We start from the raw sequence: 24,848 nt of genomic DNA, 5'->3' as shown, positions 1-24,848 counted from the left end.
CAGTGCCTGTCCTCACACAGGGGACACATGCTGGAGCCATTTGAATACCCTCAGTCAAACTCACCGGGTCTCACACAGGCAGCATCTCCACAACTTCAAGCTGGGCTCCCAAGTAGAGATGTCGCGAACTGTTCGCCGGCGAACTTGTTCGCGCGAACATCGGGTGTTCGCGCTCGCCGGAAGTTCGCGAACGTCGCGCGACGTTCGCCATTTTGGGTTCGCCATTGTTGGCGCTTTTTTTTGCCCTCTCACCCCAGACCAGCAGGTACATGGCAGCCAATCAGGAAGCTCTCCCCTGGACCACTCCCCTTCCCTATAAAAACCGAAGCCCTGCAGCGTTTTTTCACTCTGCCTGTGTGTGCTGAAGAGATAGTGTAGGGAGAGAGCTGCTGCCTGTTAGTGATTTCAGGGACAGTTGAAAGTTTGCTGGCTAGTAATCGTTTTGATACTGCTCTGTTATTGGAGGGACAGAAGTCTGCAGGGGTTTGAGGGACATTTAAGCTTAGGTAGCTTTGCTGGCTAGTAATCTACCTTCTACTGCAGTGCTCTGTATGTAGCTGCAGTGGGCAGCTGTCCTGCTTCTGATCTCATCTGCTGACTGCTGCAATAACAGTAGTCCTTGTAAGGACTGCTTTTATTTATTTTTTTGTTGTTTTACTACTACTACTACTACTACTACTATAAGAGCCCAGTGCTATTAGTCTAGCAGTGTTGGGGAGTGGGACTGGTGTGCTAATCTGCTGCTCCTAGTAGTTCAGCAGCACCAACTTTAATTTTTTTTTTTAATATTCATTTTTTTTTATTTTACTTTTTTTATTTTACTACCGCTGTAGTAGTGTATAAGTTGACCTTTTAGGCATTATTTGCCCTGTAGGCATTATTTGCACACTGTTTTCTTCAACCCGCCATCGAGCTGTGTGACCTTGTTCACATTCTGTCTAAATATCCATAATATTACCGTCTCCAGAAAAAACACCGGAGTCACTTTTTTCAAGCAGCCATAATATATTTTACGTAATCCGTATCCACCGCTGTAGTAGTGTATACGTTGGCCTTGTAGGCATTATTTGCACACTGTTTTCTTCAACCCGCCATCGAGCTGTGTGACCTTGTTCCCATTCTGTCTAAATATCCATAATATTACCGTCTCCAGAAAAAACACCGGAGTCACTTTTTTCAAGCAGCATTCATATATTTTACGTAATCCGTATCCACCGCTGTAGTAGTGTATACGTTGGCCTTGTAGGCATTATTTGCACACTGTTTTCTTCAACCCGCCATCGAGCTGTGTGACCTTGTTCCCATTCTGTCTAAATATCCATAATATTACCGTCTCCAGAAAAAACACCGGAGTCACTTTTTTCAAGCAGCATTCATATATTTTACGTAATCCGTATCCACCGCTGTAGTAGTGTATACGTTGGCCTTGTAGGCATTATTTGCACACTGTTTTCTTCAACCCGCCATCGAGCTGTGTGACCTTGTTCCCATTCTGTCTAAATATCCATAATATTACCGTCTCCAGAAAAAACACCGGAGTCACTTTTTTCAAGCAGCATTCATATATTTTACGTAATCCGTATCCACCGCTGTAGTAGTGTATACGTTGGCCTTGTAGGCATTATTTGCACAGTGTTTTCTTCAACCCGCCATCGAGCTGTGTGAGCTTGTTCACATTTTGTCTAAATATTGATAATATTATCGTCTCTAGAAAAACCACTTGAGTTACTTTTTTTCAAGCAGCATTCATATATTTTACGTAATCCGTATCCACCGCTGTAGTAGTGTATACGTTGACCTTGTAGGCATTATTTGCACACTGTTTTCTTCAACCCGCCATCGAGCTGTGTGAGCTTGTTCACATTTTGTCTAAATATTGATAATATTATCGTCTCTAGAAAAACCACTTGAGTTACTTTTTTTCAAGCAGCATTCATATATTTTACGTAATCCGTATCCACCGCTGTAGTAGTGTATACGTTGACCTTGTAGGCATTATTTGCACACTGTTTTCTTCAACCCGCCATCGAGCTGTGTGAGCTTGTTCACATTTTGTCTAAATATTGATAATATTATCGTCTCTAGAAAAACCACTTGAGTTACTTTTTTTCAAGCAGCATTCATATATTTTACGTAATCCGTATCCACCGCTGTAGTAGTGTATACGTTGACCTTGTAGGCATTATTTGCACACTGTTTTCTTCAACCCGCCATCGAGCTGTGTGAGCTTGTTCACATTTTGTCTAAATATTGATAATATTATCGTCTCTAGAAAAACCACTTGAGTTACTTTTTTTCAAGCAGCATTCATATATTTTACGTAATCCGTATCCACCGCTGTAGTAGTGTATACGTTGACCTTGTAGGCATTATTTGCACAGTGTTTTCTTCAACCCGCCATCGAGCTGTGTGAGCTTGTTCACATTTTGTCTAAATATTGATAATATTATCGTCTCTAGAAAAACCACTTGAGTTACTTTTTTTCAAGCAGCATTCATATATTTTACGTAATCCGTATCCACCGCTGTAGTAGTGTATACGTTGACCTTGTAGGCATTATTTACACACTGTTTTCTTCAACCCGCCATCGAGCTGTGTGAGCTTGTTCACATTTTGTCTAAATATTGATAATATTATCGTCTCTAGAAAAACCACTTGAGTTACTTTTTTTCAAGCAGCATTCATATATTTTACGTAATCCGTATCCACCGCTGTAGTAGTGTATACGTTGACCTTGTAGGCATTATTTGCACACTGTTTTCTTCAACCCGCCATCGAGCTGTGTGACCTTGTTCACATTTTGTCTAAATATTGATAATATTATCGTCTCTAGAAAAACCACTTGAGTTACTTTTTTTCAAGCAGCATTCATATATTTTACGTAATCCGTATCCACCGCTGTAGTAGTGTATACGTTGACTTTGTAGGCATTATTTGCACAGTGTTTTCTTCAACCCGCCATCTAGCTGTGTGTATTATCGTTTCCAGAAAAACCAACTGAGTTTTTGTTGTTGTTGTTGTTTTTTTAAAAATAATGCCAGGCAAAGGCAGGCCGCCACGCAGAGGCCGTGCTAGGGGCCGTGCTGCTATGCAATCCTGTGGCCCTAGCAAATTTCCCAGTTTTAAAAAGCCAATGACCCTGAACTCCCAAAATGCTGAAGAGGTAGTTGACTGGCTTACACAGCACACCCCATCCTCTACCGTTTCTAACTTTACCACAACATCCTCCTCATCCTCCACTGCTATGGCCACCCCACGTAACACTTCCTCCACCACCGGTGCCCCTTCTTCACTGGGGTCAGAGGAGTTATTTTCCAATGAGTTTCTTGAACTGAGTAATGCGCAACCATTATTGCCAGAAGAAGATGAAGGAGATGAGGACCTTACACCAGATTTAATTCTGGCAGAGAACACGATAGAGATGGACATAATGAGTGATGAGGAGGAGGTCCCCGCTGCTGCTTCCTTCTGTGATGTGTCAGAAGAAATTGATGCATCTGAGGAGAATGATGATGAGGAGATTGATGTTTTGTGGGTGCCTAGTAGAAGAGAGCAAGAGGAGGGTAGTTCAGATGGAGAGACGGAGAGTCAGAGAGGCAGTAGGAGAATAAGACTTAGAAGAAGCAGGGAGGACAGCCCGCAGGGATCAGCAGGGCAACAACATGTATCGGCACCTGTGTTCAGCCGGCCAACGCACCCGCCATTGCCGCCAATACCGCCAACTCCGCCAACTTCTACTGTTACCGCCAGATCGCACACTTCCAAAAAGTCAGCAGTGTGGGATTTTTTTAATGTGTGTGCCTCTGACAAAAGCATTGTAATTTGCAATGAGTGCAGTCAGAAACTGAGCCTTGGTAAGCCCAACAGCCACATAGGTACAACTTCTATGCGAAGGCACATGAGCGGCAAGCACAAAGCACTTTGGGAGCAACACCTCAAAGGCAACAGGCAAACTAAAAGCCACACTCCTTCTGGTCCAGCATCTTACTGCTCTACCTCTGCTCTCCTTGACCCGTCTGAACCACCCTCCACTCCGCCTTCCACCTTGACCACCTGTTCCCATTCCCAGTCATCTGCCACCAGCCAAGTTTCTGTGAAGGCCATGTTTGAGCGTAAGAAGCCAATGTCTGACTGTCACCCCCTTGCCCGGCGTCTGACAGCTGGCTTGTCTGCACTCTTAGCCCGCCAGCTTTTACCATACCAGCTGGTGGACTCTGAGGCCTTCCGCAAATTTGTAGCAATTGGGACACCGCAGTGGAAGGTACCCAGCCGCAATTTTTTTCTAAAAAGGGAATACCACACCTGTACCAACATGTGCAGAGCCAAGTTACCGCATCTCTGTCACTTAGTGTTGGGCCAAAGGTCCATATGACTACTGACGCATGGTCCTCCAAGCATGGTCAGGGCAGGTATGTCACCTACACTGCCCACTGGGTGAACTTGGTAATGGCTGGGAAGCAGGGAATGGGTAGCTCAACAACAACAGTGGAGTTGGTGTCACCGCCACGGATTGCACGCGGTTCTGCCACCACCTCTACTCCTCCATCGCTCTCTACCTCGTCTTCTTCTTCTTCTTACTCTGCTGCTGGGTCCTCCTTCTCCTCCTCCACACCTGTGCACCCCCAGCTCCCCCTAGGCTATTCGACGTGCCAGGTACGCCGTTGTCACGCTGTCTTGGGGATGACGTGCCTGGAAAGCAAAAACCATACCGGATCTGTACTCCTGTCATCTCTGCAGTCACAGGCCGATCGGTGGCTGACCCCACACCAACTGCAGATCGGAAAAGTGGTGTGTGACAATGGAAGCAATCTGTTGGCAGCGTTGAGACTAGGCAATTTAACACATGTGCCCTGCATGGCACATGTGTTAAATTTAATAGTCCAACGTTTTGTCTCCAAGTACCCAGGATTCCAGGACGTTCTCACCCAGTCCAGAAAGGTGTCGGCCCATTTCAGACGTTCCTACACAGCCATGGCACGCCTTGCTGACATTCAGCAGCGCTACAACATGCCAGTCAGGCGTTTGATTTCTGACAGCCAGACTCGCTGGAATTCAACGCTCCTTATGTTGGAACGTCTGCTGCAACAACAAAGGGCCGTCAACGAGTACCTTTTTGAACTGGGTGGTAGGACTGGATCTGCACAGCTGGGGATTTTTTTCCCCCGTTACTGGGTGCTTATGCGCGATGCCTGCAGGCTCATGCGACCTTTTGAAGAGGTGACAAATATGGTCAGTCGCACCGAAGGCACCATCAGCGACCTAATACCCTTCGCTTTCTTCCTGGAGCGTGCCGTGCGACGAGTGACAGATGAGGCTGTAGACCAGCGTGACGAGGAGCTGGAAGCGCACGATTTCTGGTCGGAATCACCAGAACGAACCCAGGCACCTGCTGCAACGCAGGGAGAGGTGCCAGAAGTGGAGTCAGAGGAGGAAGGTGGCTTTGTGGAGGAGGAGGAGGAGGACCAACAGGAGCAGGCTTCCCAGGGGGCTAGTGGTGACCTTTTGGGGACCCCTGGTCTTGTACGTGGCTGGGGGGAGGAGACCGTGGATGATGCAGTCCTTGATAATGAGGAAGCGGAGATGGATAGCTCTGCATCCAACCTTGTGAGAATGGGGTCTTTCATGCTGTCATGCCTGTTGAAGGACCCCCGTATCAAGAGGCTTAAGGAGAAGGACCTGTACTGGGTCGCAACGCTACTAGACCCTCGGTACAAGCATAAAGTGTCAGAAATGTTACCAACATACCACAAGTCCGAAAAGATGCGGCATTTACAAACCAGCCTGCAAAACATGTTGTACAATGCTTTTAAGGGTGATGTCACTTCAGGAACTCATCAACATTCCAGGGGCAGAGGTGCCAGTAATCCTGCCACGAGCACACCTGCAAGGACAAAGCCCTTTGGCCAGTCTGTAACGTCAGACATGCAAATGTTTTTCTGTCCAAGGCAGCGCCACAACCCTTCTGGATCCACCCTCAAAGAACGCCTCGACCGGCAGGTAGCGGACTACCTGGCATTAACTGCAGATATCGACACTCTGAGGAGCGATGAACCCCTGGACTACTGGGTGCGTAGGCTTGATCTGTGGCCAGAGCTGTCACAATTTGCCATGAACCTCTTGTCTTGCCCAGCCTCAAGTGTGCTCTCAGAAAGGACCTTCAGTGCAGCAGGAGGGATTGTAACTGAGAAGAGAACTCGCCTAGGTCACAAAAGTGTCGATTACCTGACCTTTATTAAAATGAATGAGGGGTGGATCTCGGAGGGTTACTGCACGCCGGAAGACTTGTTCTGACTTCTATGCAGCTGTCCTTCTCTTCAAGCCTCATGACTCCACACACAGCTGTCCTTTAGCGTCCTCCTCCTCCCTCCGCCACCGTTACAAACTAGGGTGCAAACCCTACTGGTTTAATTTTTTCTGGCCTCTGTGCTTCAGTGGCTGCAACCAAAAAAACTGGGCAAACAATGTCTACAAGGTCAACGTATGGCAAAAAATGACTATTTTCAGCATTTATATGGCATATTTTTTCTGGCAACTGTGCTTCAGTGGCTGCGTCCAAAAAAATGCATATTTTCTGCATTTATATGGCATAATTTTTCTGGCAACTGTGCTTCAGTGGCTGCGACCAAAAAAATGCATATTTTCTGCATTTATATGGCATAATTTTTCTGGCCTCTGTGCTTCAGTGGCTGCAACCAAAAAAATTTATATTTTCAGCATTTATATGGCATAATTTTTCTGGCCTCTGTGCTTCAGTGGCTGCAACCAAAAAAATTTATATTTTCAGCATTTATATGGCATAATTTTTCTGGCAACTGTGCTTCAGTGGCTGCGACCAAAAAAATTACTATTTTCAGCATTTATATGGCATATTTTTTCTGGCCTCTGTGCTTCAGTGGCTGCGGCCAAAAAAAACTGGGCAAACAATGCCTACAAGGTCAACGACGTTGACCTTGTAGGCATTGTTTGCCCAGTTTTTTTGGCCGCAGCCACTGAAGCACAGAGGCCAGAAAAATATGCCATATAAATGCTGAAAATAGTAATTTTTTGCCATACGTTGACTCAACGTATATGGCAAAAAATGACTATTTTCAGCATTTATATGGCATATTTTTTCTGGCAACTGTGCTTCAGTGGCTGCGACCAAAAAAATGCATATTTTCTGCATTTATATGGCATAATTTTTCTGGCCTCTGTGCTTCAGTGGCTGCAACCAAAAAAATTTATATTTTCAGCATTTATATGGCATAATTATTCTGGCAACTGTGCTTCAGTGGCTGCGACCAAAAAAATGCATATTTTCTGCATTTATATGGCATAATTTTTCTGGCCTCTGTGCTTCAGTGGCTGCAACCAAAAAAATTTATATTTTCAGCATTTATATGGCATAATTTTTCTGGCAACTGTGCTTCAGTGGCTGCGTCCAAAAAAACTGGGCAAACAATGTCTACAAGGTCAACGTATGGCGAAAAATTACTATTTTCAGCATTTATATGGCATATTTTTTCTGGCAACTGTGCTTCAGTGGCTGCGTCCAAAAAAACTGGGCAAACAATGCCTACAAGGTCAACGTATGGCAGTTGTTTAAAGAGAACAGTAGATTACTAGCCAGCAAAGCTACCTAAGCTAAAATGTCCCTCAAATCCCTGCAGACTTCTGTCCCTCCAATACAGAGCAGTATCAAGCAGATTACTAGCCAGCAAGCTTACTATCATCTGTCCCTGAAATCACTAACAGCTCTCCCCCTACACTATCTCTTCCAAGCACACACAGGCAGATTTTTCAGATACATTTTTGCCCTTGATCCCCCTCTGGCATGCCACTGTCCAGGTCGTTGCACCCTTTAAACAACTTTAAAATCATTTTTCTGGCCAGAAATGTCTTTTCTAGATGTTAAAGTTCGCCTTCCCATTGAAGTCTATGGGGTTCGCGAACCGTTCGCGAACCGCTCGCATTTTTGCGCAAGTTCGCGAATATGTTCGCGAACTTTTTTTCCGACGTTCGCTACATCCCTACTCCCAAGCTATCCAAGCTGAGCACAGGAAGCTTTCTTCAATATTTAGGGCACAGCTCCCAGCAGCGTCAACAGCATCAACAGTGCAAGCACAACAAAGCCCCCATTACTGGCATCCATCTACAGGCAGCTTCTGTCACAGTGTCTTCCCTGCCTCTGAGCTCTAAACCCTCCACGACTGAGCTCACCAGGCTTGGAGCCCCATACCACAGGCCCTCCACTGGTCTCTCAAATTCCTTAGGCCCCTTACATCTTTGCTACGGCTCATACACTCCTGACTGGAGTGAAAATGGAAAGAAGAGAGACTGAGCACATGGCAGCTCAGCTTTGTATACACTTTGTAAAATAGTGACACCTTCTTGCCAAATCTGAAATCTGCTATGGTTCACTGTTCATGGGACAAAGGACTCGCTCCCTTTCCCAGATACAGTTTATGTCCAACACTTAGCTGACCACAGCAGGGGAATTCAAACCATGTGCAGATTTTCAGACCATAGGGGAACTTATGGGTCTCTACATACAGTATGACGCATACCATAATCAATGACAATAATTAGAAAGCAACTTCTTGCTTATTTTATTACATCCATTAGATGTGGTGGGGGGGGGACTCATAGGAGTGGGGAACAGGTCCCTTGCCATCTTTTGTATCTTTGAAATACAAAGCTAAGTTTTGAGGGATTGGAGATATTGAGGAAGGTCCAGCAAAACTGTGTGAATGGGTGTCCAGGGGACTGATGGATTGTTTGCCACCTGATTAATATGGGTATACAGTAATGAAGATTGTGTGTTTTACTTGACATAGGCAAAGCAGCAGGCTGGCACTTAAAATAGCAGTGATATTTCAGACGCTATATAAAATATGCATGGATATTTGATATTTGAATATCAATATTCTAAAATAAAATCTTGTTTGATGAAATTTCATATATTTAGCCAAAATTGATCTGGAAAGTGAAACAAATATCAAATGTAATATGCTACATGGGAGGAGAAATTAAAGGCACATACTGTAGCTAGTAAAATATTTTAGTTATCCCTAAAAGTGATGTGTAAAGTAGAATACTACTGTAATGGGGATTTCATCTGATAACAAACAATGCAATATAAAATATTAGTTAGTTAGTTAAAAGAATAGGAATAAACCAGTCCCAGTGGAAAGACTACTAAAAAAGAATCCACCATGTTCTATATGTGAGCTGTATTGCCGATAGTGATCCAAAGTTTGTCAGTTTTACATTTCCTGACACTGACACCAGTCTGTCCGCGATATGTGCATGCTCACTATATGCTCATTTCTAATTTTCTAGAAGCATATATAATAAATTGTATGTGCAATGGGAATTTAGGGAACAGGGTGTTATCTAGATCTGGATCTGTAATGGATCTTTCCGTTATTTGAATCCTCATCCCTTAAGTCTAGTCTACTAGAAAATCATGAAAACATTAGATAAGCCCTATTGGCTGGTTTTGCTTCCAATTGGGATTAATTATATCTTAGTTTGGCTCAAGTACAAGCTACTGGTTTATCTGGAAATCATTCTTAAAAATTTGGATAAAATGGAGTCTATGGGATCTGGCCTTTCCGTAATTCAGATCTTTCTGGATAACTGGTTTCCAGATCCCATACCTGTATGACTGAGCAGTGCTCACATCTGGTCTGTTGTTTTAATGGACTTTAGTAAATTATTACAGCATATATATAGTGACTAAGGTCATTTTAGGATGCTGTACACAGGAAGTTTATAGCTGGATTATAAGCACAACTAAAATTAATGAAATTAAGATGTTGACAGTGCATATTTGTCTCTTTGGTGTCCACCTTATTCAACATCAAAGATCTGCTTCACCTTTTAACTTATTAGTTCATGTACAGTGGCTGGATCAAAGTTGACGGTAGTATGTTTAATGTGAAAAGGGAGACTGAGTAATTTCAGGTATTGCTGTGTCTCTTATGGAGTGTTTATTAAATAAACATATGTGCATATTTAGCTTTTTGTAAAAGCAAATGTTCAAAATTCCTTTAAGGACCTTAGATGCAAAAATGTAAGCTTAAACTAAGACATGGTATATGGCTAGTGATGTGATGTTTTGCTTCGCTGAAAAATTTGCGAAACTGCGAAAAAAGTAACATTTTTTGGACGGGCATCCTTTTTTTGAAATGCTTCTTTTTTACGTGATTTCTTGGACGCATGGAACTAAATGGATGGAAATTTGTTTTCTGCAGTTTTGGAACAAATGGAAATTGGCAGCAAAACTGACTATATATGGCAAATGGCTACAGAAGAAGTGGCTAATCAGGCTTTAAAATGCTGTCAAATAGCATACAAAAATTCATGAATATGTGCCTTCAAAAAATGCATAAAGGTGATGCCACAACTCAGGTTAAACTGTCACTTAAATTGACAACCCTTCAATGCACAACTCCACTGGAATTATCTTAAACCCATGTTCAATATTCTCATAGCCAGTTAAATAATGATTTCAATGTAACCTGTGACTGGTGCAGCTCATTGAAATCCATTTCCTTAAGATCTAGATCTTATTTGTATTTTATTTTTCTATGTCTTTGAAAAGGAAAAGAGGTCAATGTACTGCTTGTTCCTTGGTATTCCAGTCCTTATTGTCAGCACTTTGTTCTGCTCTTAGAGAGGTTCATATATTGCTATGTTCTTTTATAAATTGAAGAAAAAAATATAATCTCAAATTGTTTTGGATAAGTTTTTATTTAAGGACCAGAAGGTTTTCTAACAAATAACTATGTATTCTACATTCACACTACATGTAATATATTTACATCCACAACTTTTCTCAAACCACTTATGACATATGTTTCCACTTAACACATTTCAATGAATTACTCAGTGAATAAGAATGCCTGGAGGAGATGTGTGAAGCACCAACAATTGTATTCATACTGATTTATGGATCGATTCCCAACTCAAAGATTACACAGAGCAGTCAAGGCCTGAATCCCATCATTCTGCTTCATATTGCATGCAAATTCCAAGCATTTGGGACTCATCTAATGCTCATACACATTATGGGTTTCATTTTGACTTGTCAGACTGACTTGGATTTATCTGAGAAAATTAAATTTTTTAAGATTCAGGCAAATGCCAAAGGGTATTTTTTGGGCCTGTTGGGTGCTGTCTGGGCCTCTGTACACCAATGCCAAAGTCTATTTTGAAACTCAGTCCAGGTCTGCATAATACCCAAGTCTAATTCCGTGCCAAAAATCAGCATGCTGACTCATCTCATCTCTGTTTACCCATAGAAACATATTGACAAGGGGATCTAATAGACAGTGATGATATATATTATCACGCTATATGTGCAGACTGTGGTGCATAGATAGATATTTCATGCAAGGGTCAATAACATATGTTTTTTTTTTTTACTTGGAGCACATTGAACTTCCCTGCAGATATGAAGCTGCATGTCAAGCTTAGGCTTCCTTGTGTACTCCATCTGTCACATAACTAAAATTGCCTGTACCTTTATCCCATAGATTTAACAAATGCATACTTGCTGCTATAGTTCTGCAGCAGCTGTGGCACCATAGGCTACGTCTTCGTAACCTATATCCTTCATCCATTTGTGCATTAACAGCATTTATGCTTAGATTGTCAAGCTAGTAAATAAATTGTCAGATGTCAACTAAATTCCAAGTCATCATTTAAATCAGGATTTTGTCAACATTTCCTAAGATTTTGTTAATAAAATTTCAATATTTTTTGTTGCAGCAAAAAGCTTTGTCTTACCCAGTCGGAAAAATCTGGTTTTGCTGAAAAAAGCAGCCTGAAATAATAGGCCTTCAAATGTCACATCATGTCCAGTAAACATGACCTTAATCTGTTCGCCCCCTTATGGTTATGGTTCCAGATAAGAAGCTAAGACATTCCAAGAAACAGTTTGCAAACCCTGTAATTCTTTGGATTTTTACAATTTGCTAATTCCCTTTGCTCATCTATAGCTTTAACAAGAAACTTGTTTTTCTGGTATATGGTATTAGGCGAAATTAATAAAATGGAGTTTGAGAGCTACTCAGGTCTATGGAAGCATGTCTCTGTTCTTTGAACTTCAGCCTTGTCCTGCAGCAAATGCTCATGGTACTCCACCTGCACTGTTAATGGATTTTTTGTGTTGAGTAAGATATTCAGTGATTTTTCTGGGGGTCATCAACCAGGACCAGGCCAAGGTATTTTGGCACCCTAGGCAAGAGCTTCAATCAGTGCCCCCCCCACTGGGTCCTGCATTACAATTTCCCACCTTACCATTCATATTGCCCCCTGTACCTGTGGCAGCACCTATCATATTGCCCCCATTTGTACCTGTGCCAACGGCAGTCAATCCTTCAAGCCTCCAATCTGTACCTATTCCAACAGCAGCCAAAAAAATCCACTTTTAAGGTGGAATTCTTTTTAAACCCTGTTTTGCTTGGCTTGATTTTTTTGGCTGCTGCTGGCACAGGACAGATTGGGGACAATATGAGGGATTGGCTGCTGCTAGCTCAGGTATATGTGGCAATATGGTGGCTGCTGGCACCGTTACACAGATATTTGGGGAAATATGATGGGTGCCAGCAGCCACCATATTGCCACATATACCTGAGCTAGCAGCAGCAGCCAATCCCTCATATTGTCCCCAATCTGTACCTGTGCCAATAGCAGCCAAAAAAATCACAATATTGCCCACAAATATGTACCTGTGCCAGCAGCTGCCAAGAGGGAGGCGGGGAGTGTTTCTGTTCGCATTATGAATCTTTGTCAAGAGGGGGTTGAAACAGTGGTTTATAAAATTGAAATACTATTAAAGGCCAAGCAAACCAGGGTTTAAAAAGAATTCCACCTTAAAAGTGCGCCCCCTCATCATTGCGCCCTAGGAGGACGCCTACTCTACCTACCCCTAGTTCTAGCCCTAGCCCTGTCAACAACACTAGCAACCAGGAAGGGTTCTTGCTCTTGGGAAATGCTGCAGCAAAAGGCATACACAACATTTTGGGTGGAATTCACAGAACAAGTGGCAGTATTATTATACATTAATAGTATATATATGTTAGTCATAATTACAGTTGCATGGACAAAGCTATTTTCTAATATTTTCTAGTTTCATAATCCAAAACTGGTCAGAATAATATCACTTTAAGCCCAAAATACCCTCCTGGTGCCATTGCTATATACTTTATGAAACATTGCTGACCTATGAAGAAGAAACAATTTTACTTCTAGTGTTGTGCTTTCAGGCTGTGAGGGGAAAACAAACTCAATAAATATATGATCTGCCTTAAGGGAAATTAAATTTGTTTTTCAGAAGCTAATTAAAATAAATTCTTTAAAAATTGCATAGTGGGACAGCTCATTAAGGAATTTAAAATCTATCTTTAGAGAAGCAAATATCTTTGGTCTTGGAATTGCTGACTAACTTCATGGATATTAAAGTTCTGATGCATACAGTATTAAACTAATGCACTTGTATTTATTTTACAACTTACAATAATACCAACCACAATCTTAGGGACTAGTTTACTGTATCTGAGTGTTACCAGGCAGTTGTAACTTTGATCAAGACAATCTTTATATATGTACTAGGTTTTATATATTATACTTATACCCTGATTCCCTGATCACTAAATATGTTGAAGAATAGCAGTATTTATGGGGGGAGGGGATTCTTCCATATTTGAATTATTAATTTAGGGTTCAACCTCAGTTTGGTATTTGACCAGACCGTTAATGGAGAATTTTAGTATTTGGCCAAATTCAAAAGTGATGGATTTAGTGCATTTCTAATATAAACATATTATTGTGAGTGGGTGTGTTATAAAGCTCTAATACAAAAAATCTGCCATTTTTGGGGAATAATTTGTTCTGAGTTATTGCATTTCCCATCTAGTGGGAAGAGATACGGTTAATTCTTTATGAAATTAAGTCAATAAATTTTATCTGCAAGATGTTTTCTTCAAAACAATGTTACAGTCCTCATTTTTTTTCCATTACAGGAAACACATCATTTTTAAGCCAATAGGAACTAACAACTCAAAATAATTCTCTGGAATAATAAGGGCTTTGGTGATCTTATCAACTAAACCCAAAGTGACAGACTAAAGATCACTGAGTCAAGTCATAAGGCAGCTAGTGGTGCCCAGCAAGAGTATTTTAACAATCTGTCAGACTGGAAAACAGATAAATGTTCAGGATGGGGCTAATACATGATCCAGCCTTTTTTAGCTTTAGAGCATGCTTGGGAAAGTATAAAGGCCCCATAAACAGAAAAACGATAATGAGAGTACACCGAATCCTGATAATACAATAATTCTGGCAGAGATAACTGTAAGCTTTGCACAGAATATGCCACTCAATAATGCTGAATGGAACAGGGTGAGTACTCAAAGTACAGCCAAAGCTAAACATATGGGAGAAGATGAGTTAGCTTCCTACAGTTATGTAATAGCAAAAGATTATTGTGGCATTTTACCTGCTGGATAAATGAAACATATGGATACCAAATCCTAATATGCCTATATGGACTCTCAGACTATACTGAATTCAAACACAGTTCATTGCACATTTTGAGTCATGTAAAAGGTGCTTGGTAGCTAAGACCTTGCATAAAGCAAACAAAAAAGAGAAGAGGACAATTTGAAGCCAAAACATTTGACCCACAACCAAAAAAACCAAAAATCTAGTTATCCCCACTGTTGTTCAATTTACCAAAAGTTATGATACTTAGAGTGCCTGAAAGAGCTGTAATGTGGTATAGTAATATATTTAAAAAAATAAAAAATTATTGTGTTGTAGGTATATATCATATGGTCATCTGTTCCTCCCACTAGTCAACAATACACCTACAATATGCCTATAGAAAAGTAGTGCATTGTATGTAGAAGGGACATTGGCTAAGGGGATGAAAGTATAAAGGGACACTTAAAAAATGCTCTGTAAATTAAGAACATTATAATGGGTGCTTGCACTCCTTAAAGGGATACTGTCATGGGAAAAAAACATTTTTTCAAAATGAATCAGTTAATAGTTCTGCTCCAGCAGAATTCTGCATTGAAATCCATTTCTCAAAAGAGCAAACAGATTTTTTTATATTCAATTTTGAAATCTGAAATGTGGCTAGACATATTGTCAATTTCCCAGCTGCCCCAAGTCATGTGACTTGTGCTCTGATAAACTTCAATCACTCTTTACTGCTGTACTGCAAGTTGGAGTGATATCACCCCCCTGCAGCCAAACAAAAGAACGATGGGAAGGTAACCAGATAACAGCTCCCTAACACAAGATAACAACTGCCTGGTAGATCTAAAAAAAACATTCAATAGTAAAAACTCATGTCCCACTGAGACACATTCAGTTACATTGAGAAGGAAAAACAGCAGCCTGCCAGAAAGCATTTCTCTCCTAAAGTGCAGGCACAAGTCACATGACTTGGGGCAGCTGGGAAATTGACAAAATGTCTAGCCCCATGTCAGATTTCAAAATTGAATATATAAAAATCTGTTTGCTCTTTTGAGAAATGGATTTCAGTGCAGAAGTCTGCTGGAGTAGCACTATTAATTGATGTGTTTTAAAAAAATCTAAGAAGCCATATAAAACATAAGTATGCACCCAGAGTTCTACATCATGTGTACACTTGAGTACAGCTTTCAGTCTTGTCTGAGCAGATCTCAGCTGGCATTGGATTTGAGAGAGGGGAAAACATCAACTGCACCCTTAGCTGTGTTTGACAATAATGTAGCCTTTCGAGAACAACAGTGGTTGTCCTTGTGAATTAGAGGCTGCCTTTGTGCAGTATAAATGGAGTACATTAATGCTGTAGACTTCATTGGATAGCAGCACACCATCAGTGGCAGTGCTTCTACATTCATCAACAGTCAAAGTTAAAGGGGAACTATTGCAAAAATGAAACGGTAGATCTCATGAAAACAGTCAAATTTATAAATATGATTGATCAAAAGTAATGCATCATTTAGCTGTTATAGTATGGTTTTCTATGACTGACTCAATGCACTCACTTTCTGACTTGTTATTCCATTGAGCTTACTTTTTAGTGGTTGCTAAGCTCTGCAGAAGTCTTTTACCTGTGACAATTTTTCTCAGGACATTAGGACTACACAGCTAATTTTCCTTGAAGGCACATCTCTATTTAAGCAGCCACTTGTACAGGCATACTGTATAAACAATGTTATGAGTAAGAGCAGGCCAGCAAGTGAGATCCTTTATTGGACAACAGCAAACGAGGAGCTTTTATATGAAACTGAACCTATTTGCTGCTCAATAATGTTATAAAAGTAAAGCCTTGCATAACATGTTTCCTGGGGTAATGAGACCCTCTATATTCTATTTGACAAAACAGCCATTATCTGATCATTTGATATATTTGACTATAATCATTAAATACATCAGCATTTTTGAATAATGTTTTCTGAGGTGAATACTAGCCAAACATACATGGTACTTATGGTTGAGTACAAAACATAGAGGAACTTTTGCTCTGAATTCCCATGCCTAGGACTGTCTTTGCATTCTGCTATGTACTGATAAAGAGTATTGTCATTGTTGCCATTGCTGTCAATTGTTTAGATCAGTGCTGTCCAACTGGTGGCCCATGTATATATCAAACAGTAGTATAATATGCTAGGCATTTACTGATACAACAATGTGAACATAGACATCACTGATATATAGGGGACAACAAGAGGACAGACTGATACCTACAACCAGTCATTGAAGGTGCCCACAGAGACATACAGAAGTAGGTTGCCAGTTTGTCTATTCAACAATGAATTTGTCTGGGTTAAAAATCCCATCAGCCAAGTTCCACATTGACCTGAGTATGCCAGTGTTTTTTATCTCTTTATCGAGGGATCCAAATATAGGTGCGAAATCATCTTCAGGAATGTTATATTGTGGGAATTATTTTGTTTATTAAGGGGATTCATTAAGACCCAACCTAAACAGAATGGGTACCCATTTTGGTCTTGACTTGTAGTTTAATGATCCTTGGTGTATTCAGTCCATGTCTTACCATAGGCCGCCCTTGTGTGATCTGCATATTGTAGCTATAGTATGGGGGTGAGCAAAACTGGCAAATAAAAGTTCATATGTGGGCTTTCTGCAGTTAACTGAATGATTGGACTGTGTAAGGTGATCATTGAGCCCTACTGGCATATAAACACCCACATGCAGCAATGTGATCGGTGGCCCTGTAGTTTTAACACCAGCTTGGACAGCTGTTGGTCTTTTTTGGTTATATTGTCCAAACTGTTAAAGGAAAACTATAACCCAGACCAATGTAGGTCATTATATAGTGAATAAAGTACCCCCTCTTGTAAAATATAAGGATATTATAAGTTGCCGAGGAGTTTCATGACCATATAAAAACACGAGGCCGAAGGCCGAGTGTTTTTATACAGGTCATGAAACTCCGAGGTAACTTCTAATATACTCATATTTTGCAACTGGGGGTACTTTATTTATTATAATACTCACATTTTAGTGAGTCATGTGACAGAAATGACATCAGAACTCACCGTTTATAACTGATGACATCAGAACTCACCGTTTATAAGGATATAATTTACAAGATATTCATGGCTTTTGTGTATTATAAGAATATATTGCATAAAACAGCTCATATGTAAAACCATGCTTCATTTAATTAATCATTAATCGTTTAACTACTTTTTTAGTAGTATGTGCCATTAGGTAATCCTAAATAGAAAATTTCCAATTAAAAAAATAAGGGCCGCCCCCCCTGGAATCCTAGGATTCACGGTGCACACAAACAAACCATACATGTAAGGTCACATGAGCCAATTAACAGACAGAGTTCTGTCTTTTGCTTCCACACTTCTTCCTGTTACAGTTAGAGCTGCAGTATTTCTGGTCAGGTGATCTCTGAGGCAGCACACAGACCATCACAAAATGTTGGTTCAAGGCAAGAGATGTGAAAGGGCAATATTTACTTAAATATATATACCAGATATTAAGATTCTTGAATATGCCACTTAATTTGATATAATCTGTTGCTTAATTATTCATTGGGGGTTTAGTTTTCCTTTAAATGTTATTTTTTATAATGATTCACATTGTGGAAATGTTCCAAATTCTAACTCTTTAGAGAAAGGTAAATTCTCTGATTCATGTAACACAATGAAACCATCGCAGAGATTAAAAGAGTTTTTCTTTTCGTTTTTGTCTTGCAGTCTGCTCTCAGTTTTCAAGAGGAGTCTTTGCTATATTTGGATTTTATGATAAGAAGTCTGTAAATACCATCACATCGTTTTGTGGAACTCTTCATGTCTCCTTTATAACCCCAAGCTTTCCGACAGATGGTACCCATCCATTTGTTATTCAGATGAGGCCGGACCTCAAAGGAGCACTGCTCAGTCTGATTGAGTACTATCAATGGGACAAATTTGCATATCTTTATGACAGTGATAGAGGTGAGTTTTAAACCTGCTTCAACTTATTTAAGGAATGAAATAATGCATGCTTGAGTTTAATATTATACTGTATATGTGTATATATATATATATATATATATATATATATATATATATATATTTATAATTTTTTTTTTTTTTTTTTGCAAAGTATTGGAAAAAAACAACCTTTATTTCTTTTTTACTTTTAAAGCAAACAGCAGTAGCCGCACAGTCAATGAATAAAGCTACGCTTCTCTCTTCTGAGTGATAGAATGTTTTGCTGAATCGTTTTAGCTTCAAAATGTCACTTAAGCTAGTTTATATAAATGAATATCAATCTGAAAGTTAGCAGTGCACTGGGTAATCTTATGCTTGAACACAAAAGGAAATTGATATTATATTAAGAATATGATCAATCACAGACAAAGGAATGTTCAAAGGTCATAGACTGTAATGCACCTTTCAAAGAAACTAATTTGATTTGGCAGATTTCAGCATGAAGCGCCTAATGTAGAACACTCGGCTTAATCCTCTTATATAAAAATGTCTTCGTTTGCCCAGAAGATAGATTCTAAGCACAAAAGCAGCCTTTTTTCTACTCGTTTTTATAGAAATGTTGACCTTAAATTGATGTTTAGAATCACAATGGCCCAGTCGCTGGCATTATCTGGGATGTTTGTTTCAATTTAAACCGCTGCACTACCTTCTTGAAATTTGTATTCTTTCCTTTTGTTTGTGTGGTTACCTTTAAGTGCACTGGCTCCCTTCCACATTCTAAAAATGTTAATTGGCTTCTCATGAAATTAATGTTACAGTATATATGTGTGCTTGTCTGTTGTAGGGAACATAGGTGCAACCCCCAATGGTACAGGCAGAAGTAAAGCAGAGTGATTGAACACTGTAAATGATGGCATGTAATATGTTAGAACTAGGTAAATTAAGGTTAAAACTATGTATAGACTTGGGTATGGGGAAGGTATTGGGAGATGGCCGGATTCTATATTTACATATTGGGAAATCATACCCAAAAGTAACTTTATATCAATCATAGGGCCAAGTCTTCAGAAGTAGTTTGCGATTTAGAAATAAAATACAAATTTTTGTCAAGCTCCTTAAAGCTAATTAGGGAACATGTAGCGAAGCCTGCCCTTTACATTCATTCATTTCCAAAACTGTCAAACTTTAAATATTGTTCACCTTTTGTATGCTAAATATCATGCCTATGTCTATGCAAGTAAAGAAAGGATATGCAGATATTAAAACAGATTTGTTTGAAAGATATAAAGATATCTATTTCAGCTCAGCAAATTACACTAAATCTAATGCATACATACAGTACATACATACATTCAATCAAGAGGAAAGTATACAGGTAAGGGATCCGTTAGCCAGAAACCCATTATACAGAAAGCTCTGAATTACAGAAAGGCTGTCTCCCATAGATTCCATTTTATCCAAATTTTTAGAAATGATTTCCTTTTCTCTGTAATAATACAACAGTACCTCACTAAGTTATAATTAATCCTTATTGAAAGCAAAATCAACCTATTGGGTTTATTTAGGAGGTTATTTTCTAAAATCTGAAAATTTCTCACTATTTTCCTTGCAGTTGTTACTTATTTAACCTTGCAGTTGTTACTTATTCATTTATCCAATAAAAGGTATCGCCAAACTTTACATTTTTCACTATTTTCTTAAAACCACCAGACTCCAGTCCACATTTTTACTGTATTTATCAAAAAATAACTCGAAAAATTCTGGTGCGGGAAAAGACTTGATAAAATTGTGAAAAAATCAAAAGCATGTGATTTTTTCAGGTTTGATGCACGAAAACTCCGTTTTTTTGGATTAGCTCATGAAAACAACAAATTAATCAGATTATTGAAAGAAATCCAGCGCAGATCACAATATCTTTCAATTGTAAACAGGACATCTGCCATTGACTTCTACATGACCTTGGTTTGAGTTGGAGTATTTAATTCAGCAAAATCCGGGTTTAATAAATTTAAAAAAAATTTTTTTTTTCCTCTGAAAAAAATAGTTTTCCCTTTTAACAACCCAAGCAGAAAGAATAGGACTTTAACAAATAACCCCCTTAATGTTTACATAATTTTCTAGTAGACTTAATGTTTGAATTACGTAAAGATCCATTATCCGGAAAACCCCAGCCCCTGAGCATTCTGGATAATATACCTGTATTAACTTTATCTATTGAACATCACCCTGCAAGAAGTTAACTAGTTCAGTGATTATTTATAAATACTGGGTAAATTTGCTCCTGGGCACTAATTCCTACCAACCAAATATAGGAACTGAACAAGTACTGATATACCCCCACCTCTGATATATATATATATATAACAGAGAACATCGCATGCTGACAGCTGAGAAACTTTGGCACAGAAGATCCAGACAAGGGCATTAATGACCCAATATTGATGCTGTTACTTTTAGCACTTGAAGTTCACGTGCTGTCTCAGTAGGGGGTCAATAAACACATTGTAAACCCTGTAATATTTGTGTGTTTTTGCGCATGGGTTAAATGTGGGCCCTAAAGCCAAGATAAATAAAGTACAGGTATGGCATCCATTATCCGGAAAACCTGATATCCAGAAAGCTCCAAATTACAGAAAGCCCATCTCCCATAGACGGCGTTTTAGCCAAATTTTTAAAAATGAATTCCCTTTTCTGTGTTATACTAAAACAGTACCTTGTACTTGATCCAAACTAAGATGTAATTAATCCTTATTGAAAGCAACACTTGGGTTTATTTAATGTTTACATCATTTTCTAGTACATTTAATTTATGAAGATCCAAATTAAGGAAAGATCTGTTATTCAGAAAACCCTCTGTCCCGAGTATTCTGAAAACAGGTCCCATACCTGTATACTCTTACATGCCAAGCAGGTGTTGCTTATATTTATGAAATGTAAAACTAGGCTGACTTTATTTAATAAATAATAGTTAGGATAATAGATTTTATACCTGGATCAGCTTCTGCTGACACAATGAATGAAAGGGTTTTTTTAACTTTGGAAATGTGATTGTAATCAAAAACTAAAGCTTCAGTTACATCTCAGCAGGCATATTCCTAGCCACTAAAATTGGCAGTGGAAATGTGCCACAGAGCTATTAAAGGATATGGCATGCAATCTAGCCTCTCACAATTGCTAAGGGGCCTATTAATTACCATTTAAGCTTAGATTTCATTCATGAATCAAATTATTTTCTAAAAATGTGTTTCTTTTATTTCCCTGAAAAGCTAAAAATTCGATATTAATAAAGTTTAAAAGCCACGAAAAGCTCTAATACAAAAGTGGGTGAGTAAAAGCCGTCAAGGTCCAATAGAAGTCAGTTGGGAGCTGCACTGATCCTTTTGGACTTTTTTTGGCCATTCTGACTTTAACAGGTCTTTTTGCTAGTAATTGTCCAAAGAATGTTTTTTTAAAAATCACTTATTGGAGCACCATTCAGCATTTTTTTTTTTAACTTTATTTGTACCTTTTATATTCAGATACAGGTATGGAACCTATAGATAACGACAGTCCCTGATTTGGAGCAAGGCCACAAAGGCCCGGGTGGCAAAATATTAGGGGCGGCAATTAGCACAATGTAGGAGCTTCCACAATTATAGAAAGCAGATGACATTAATTGCATTTTATTTTTTTACATTTGGACTGATGTTTAACAAGCGCAAGATATTAACAATGCCGTTCAAGAAGATTCCCACCAAAAATAATATTTTTGCTGGGGAAATTATTGGAGGATAGCTTAAGAAACAGATATAACAATTGTGAATTGGTAGACGTGAGATTCATACACTCTCAGAGAACGCCACTCAAGTAGGAGTTATCTACATTTGAAATGATCATTATCTACTTGGCTTTGCGGGCTGATTCGTAGCACAAATTGCAGTAAGCTTGACCCTTGTATCATGAGTGCATCATGGGTGAGCATTCGATTTGTGCAGTTGAACAGATTCCTTAGACGACAATGGAAAAGCCATATACACTGTATATGATTTTTTAGAAAAGCCAAATGGCACAAACGCCAATTCATTCTTTATAAGATAAATGGGTTCAAAAATGAATCATGAGATATGGGAGATACCTTACTTTACCATTGAGCTTGCTGAGTGGATGGCCAATGCAGAAAGTATTGGATCAAACCCCCCTATTGGTCAGTCAGTCACATAACACTAAAGTTGAACTGTGGATGGCTGTCTTTATTCCCTTCAAGTGATACTGATGCTAAAAAAAAAAATACTTTTTAAAATATGAATGTACATTAAAAGTTACCTAAATTGCCCATATTTGTTTGTAATGTTGTACACTAGTAATTGTTTTGGAATCTGACACACCAAAATTCTGGGTAATCATTTCCATCTTATACCTTGTACCCTTCCCATCCTTCTCATAGTTTTACTCTCCCTGCCACTTAATTGCTTTTCCCACCCTTCCTGTTTTATACATCCAATATGCCTCCCCCTCATCTTTAAAATGTAATCTACATACACAAGTATAGTTCATATATTAAATTTGCCATAAAGAAAGATTAATTAATGAATGTATAGTCTCTAAACTAAGAGAGTTAGTGAGTCGCCACTACAGCTACTTCTTAAATGTTAATGAATAGGGTTGCATCTTATGTGACGTGGTTTAGACCACTGTTACTGCTGTGCCAGATCAAATCCTAAATCTCCCAGTTGGCATTAATAACACTCTTTCTCTTAGCTCCACCTCAGGAGGAGGGTGGATGGTGTATGATCTTCACAATATTCTATAAGCTGGGCATTCATATTTTAAGGATAGTGAACTCACCTGATTGTGGCTTACATAGAAAGTGTTGTGCGAATACATATAACTTCATACTTATTCAGATAAAACCACATCTAGTCTTGAGGCAGGAGGCCAGGATGGTAAATAGAACCCCATGAATAATGATAATCCAGATGAGTGTTAGATCCTATGTGTAGTCTAGAAGCATAAGGTGGTGAGAAGCATAACTGTAAGATTTAGCAAGCAGATTTGGCCCCACTGAGGAATGTGCGTGGGTTTGTATCCTAGGCGAGTTACCCACCACTTGTAAATATTTGTTGCAAGGAAAAAAATGTTACGTTGCATAGAACTTTTTCCAAATTTTTTCCACTCATGAGAAATTAACATGGAATTGTGTTCCTTCACAGGTTTGACAACTCTGCAAGCTGTGCTAGACGCAGCCGCTGAGAAGAAATGGCAAGTGACTGCAATAAACGTCGGGAACATTAATAACGACAGGAAAGATGAAACTTACCGTTCCCTTTTTCAGGACCTAGAAATTAAAAAGGAAAGGAGGGTGATTCTGGACTGTGAGCGGGACAAAGTCAACGACATCGTAGATCAGGTTTGTCGCAGTTGAGATCAAACGACGTGCAGACAGCTGCCAGCACAATGGGGTGCATGTATCAAAGGCGGAGGTTCGATTGAAACACTAATAATATTTATCAAAGATTAGAATGGAAAAAGGTGTACTAACTTGATATTCAGAAGCTAAACAGGATTACACATCTGCAGCTATTATACAGGTGCAGGTTATTTTACATTACCTAGCAATGCAGTACAGTGCTTGACATACTTGTCAATTTGATAATATCTAAGGTTTTGTTTAGCAACACTCATGCTTGGCCAGAAAGTAGGCAATAGATACTGCACTATTTCTAAATTGCAAGGCTTTAGGATTTTGATTTTGCTCAGTTGTTTTTTCTATCTTTTTTGAGGTAGAAGGCATATTTAGCTTACGTTTGGCTTCTGATTTGGATTTTGCTATTATGACCTTGTCAAGCATTATGCTTGCTGTCTGCTGAATGTCTAGAGAAGTATGTTTTATCTGCACAAATAGCATTAGTTCAAAAATAGAACTTGTGCTGAACATATTTGTTGCCTATTGTCTTAATTAAGATATATGTATGGGTTTGTAGCAGTTGCACGAAAACAAATCACATTCTACTTCTTAATTTTCATAAATATAATCAAAACAAGTCCACCGAGATATTAGGGTTGCCACCATTGTCAGAAGCAAAATCCTGACAAAGGGGGTGGGACTGTGGCATCTGGGGTTGGTAAAGTTGGTGATGCTTGGGTGGTCATGACATTTTGCATTGCATGGTTGGGGCAATTTGCCAGGTTTTCAACACACATAAACCAAGTAGAAGGTTTTGAACCAGACAGCTCTTTTAAAAACCAGGCTGATTCAAAACCAGACGGGTGACAACCCTACCTCTGTATAAACAAACCTTCTCCCAGCTTCAACCAGTTAGGCTTTCAGATAAGGAGCAGTCCATTAAACAATGGGCTCTGCTTACTCTATAATTATGCCATTAAACGGGAGGGATACTTCCCCCTTTAAAATAACATTCAACATTT

General features: G+C 39.4%; 1 protein-coding gene across 5 annotated transcripts in view; it reads left to right on the top strand.

The window, feature by feature from the left end:
* gria2.S (glutamate receptor, ionotropic, AMPA 2 S homeolog) overlaps positions 1–24,848 on the top strand; it is a 112,900-nt gene that overhangs the window by 51,149 nt on the left and 36,903 nt on the right. For all 5 annotated transcript variants that reach the window (XM_041572465.1, XM_041572452.1, XM_041572469.1 and 2 more), the window contains 2 exon segments: positions 18,225–18,464; positions 23,633–23,829. In XM_041572465.1, the coding sequence (XP_041428399.1) occupies positions 18,225–18,464; positions 23,633–23,829 (437 nt within the window).

The sequence above is a fragment of the Xenopus laevis genome, chromosome 1S, assembly GCF_017654675.1.
Source record: "Xenopus laevis strain J_2021 chromosome 1S, Xenopus_laevis_v10.1, whole genome shotgun sequence".
Classification (NCBI taxonomy): domain Eukaryota; kingdom Metazoa; phylum Chordata; class Amphibia; order Anura; family Pipidae; genus Xenopus; species Xenopus laevis.
This window is presented reverse-complemented; position numbering and strand designations above follow the sequence as displayed.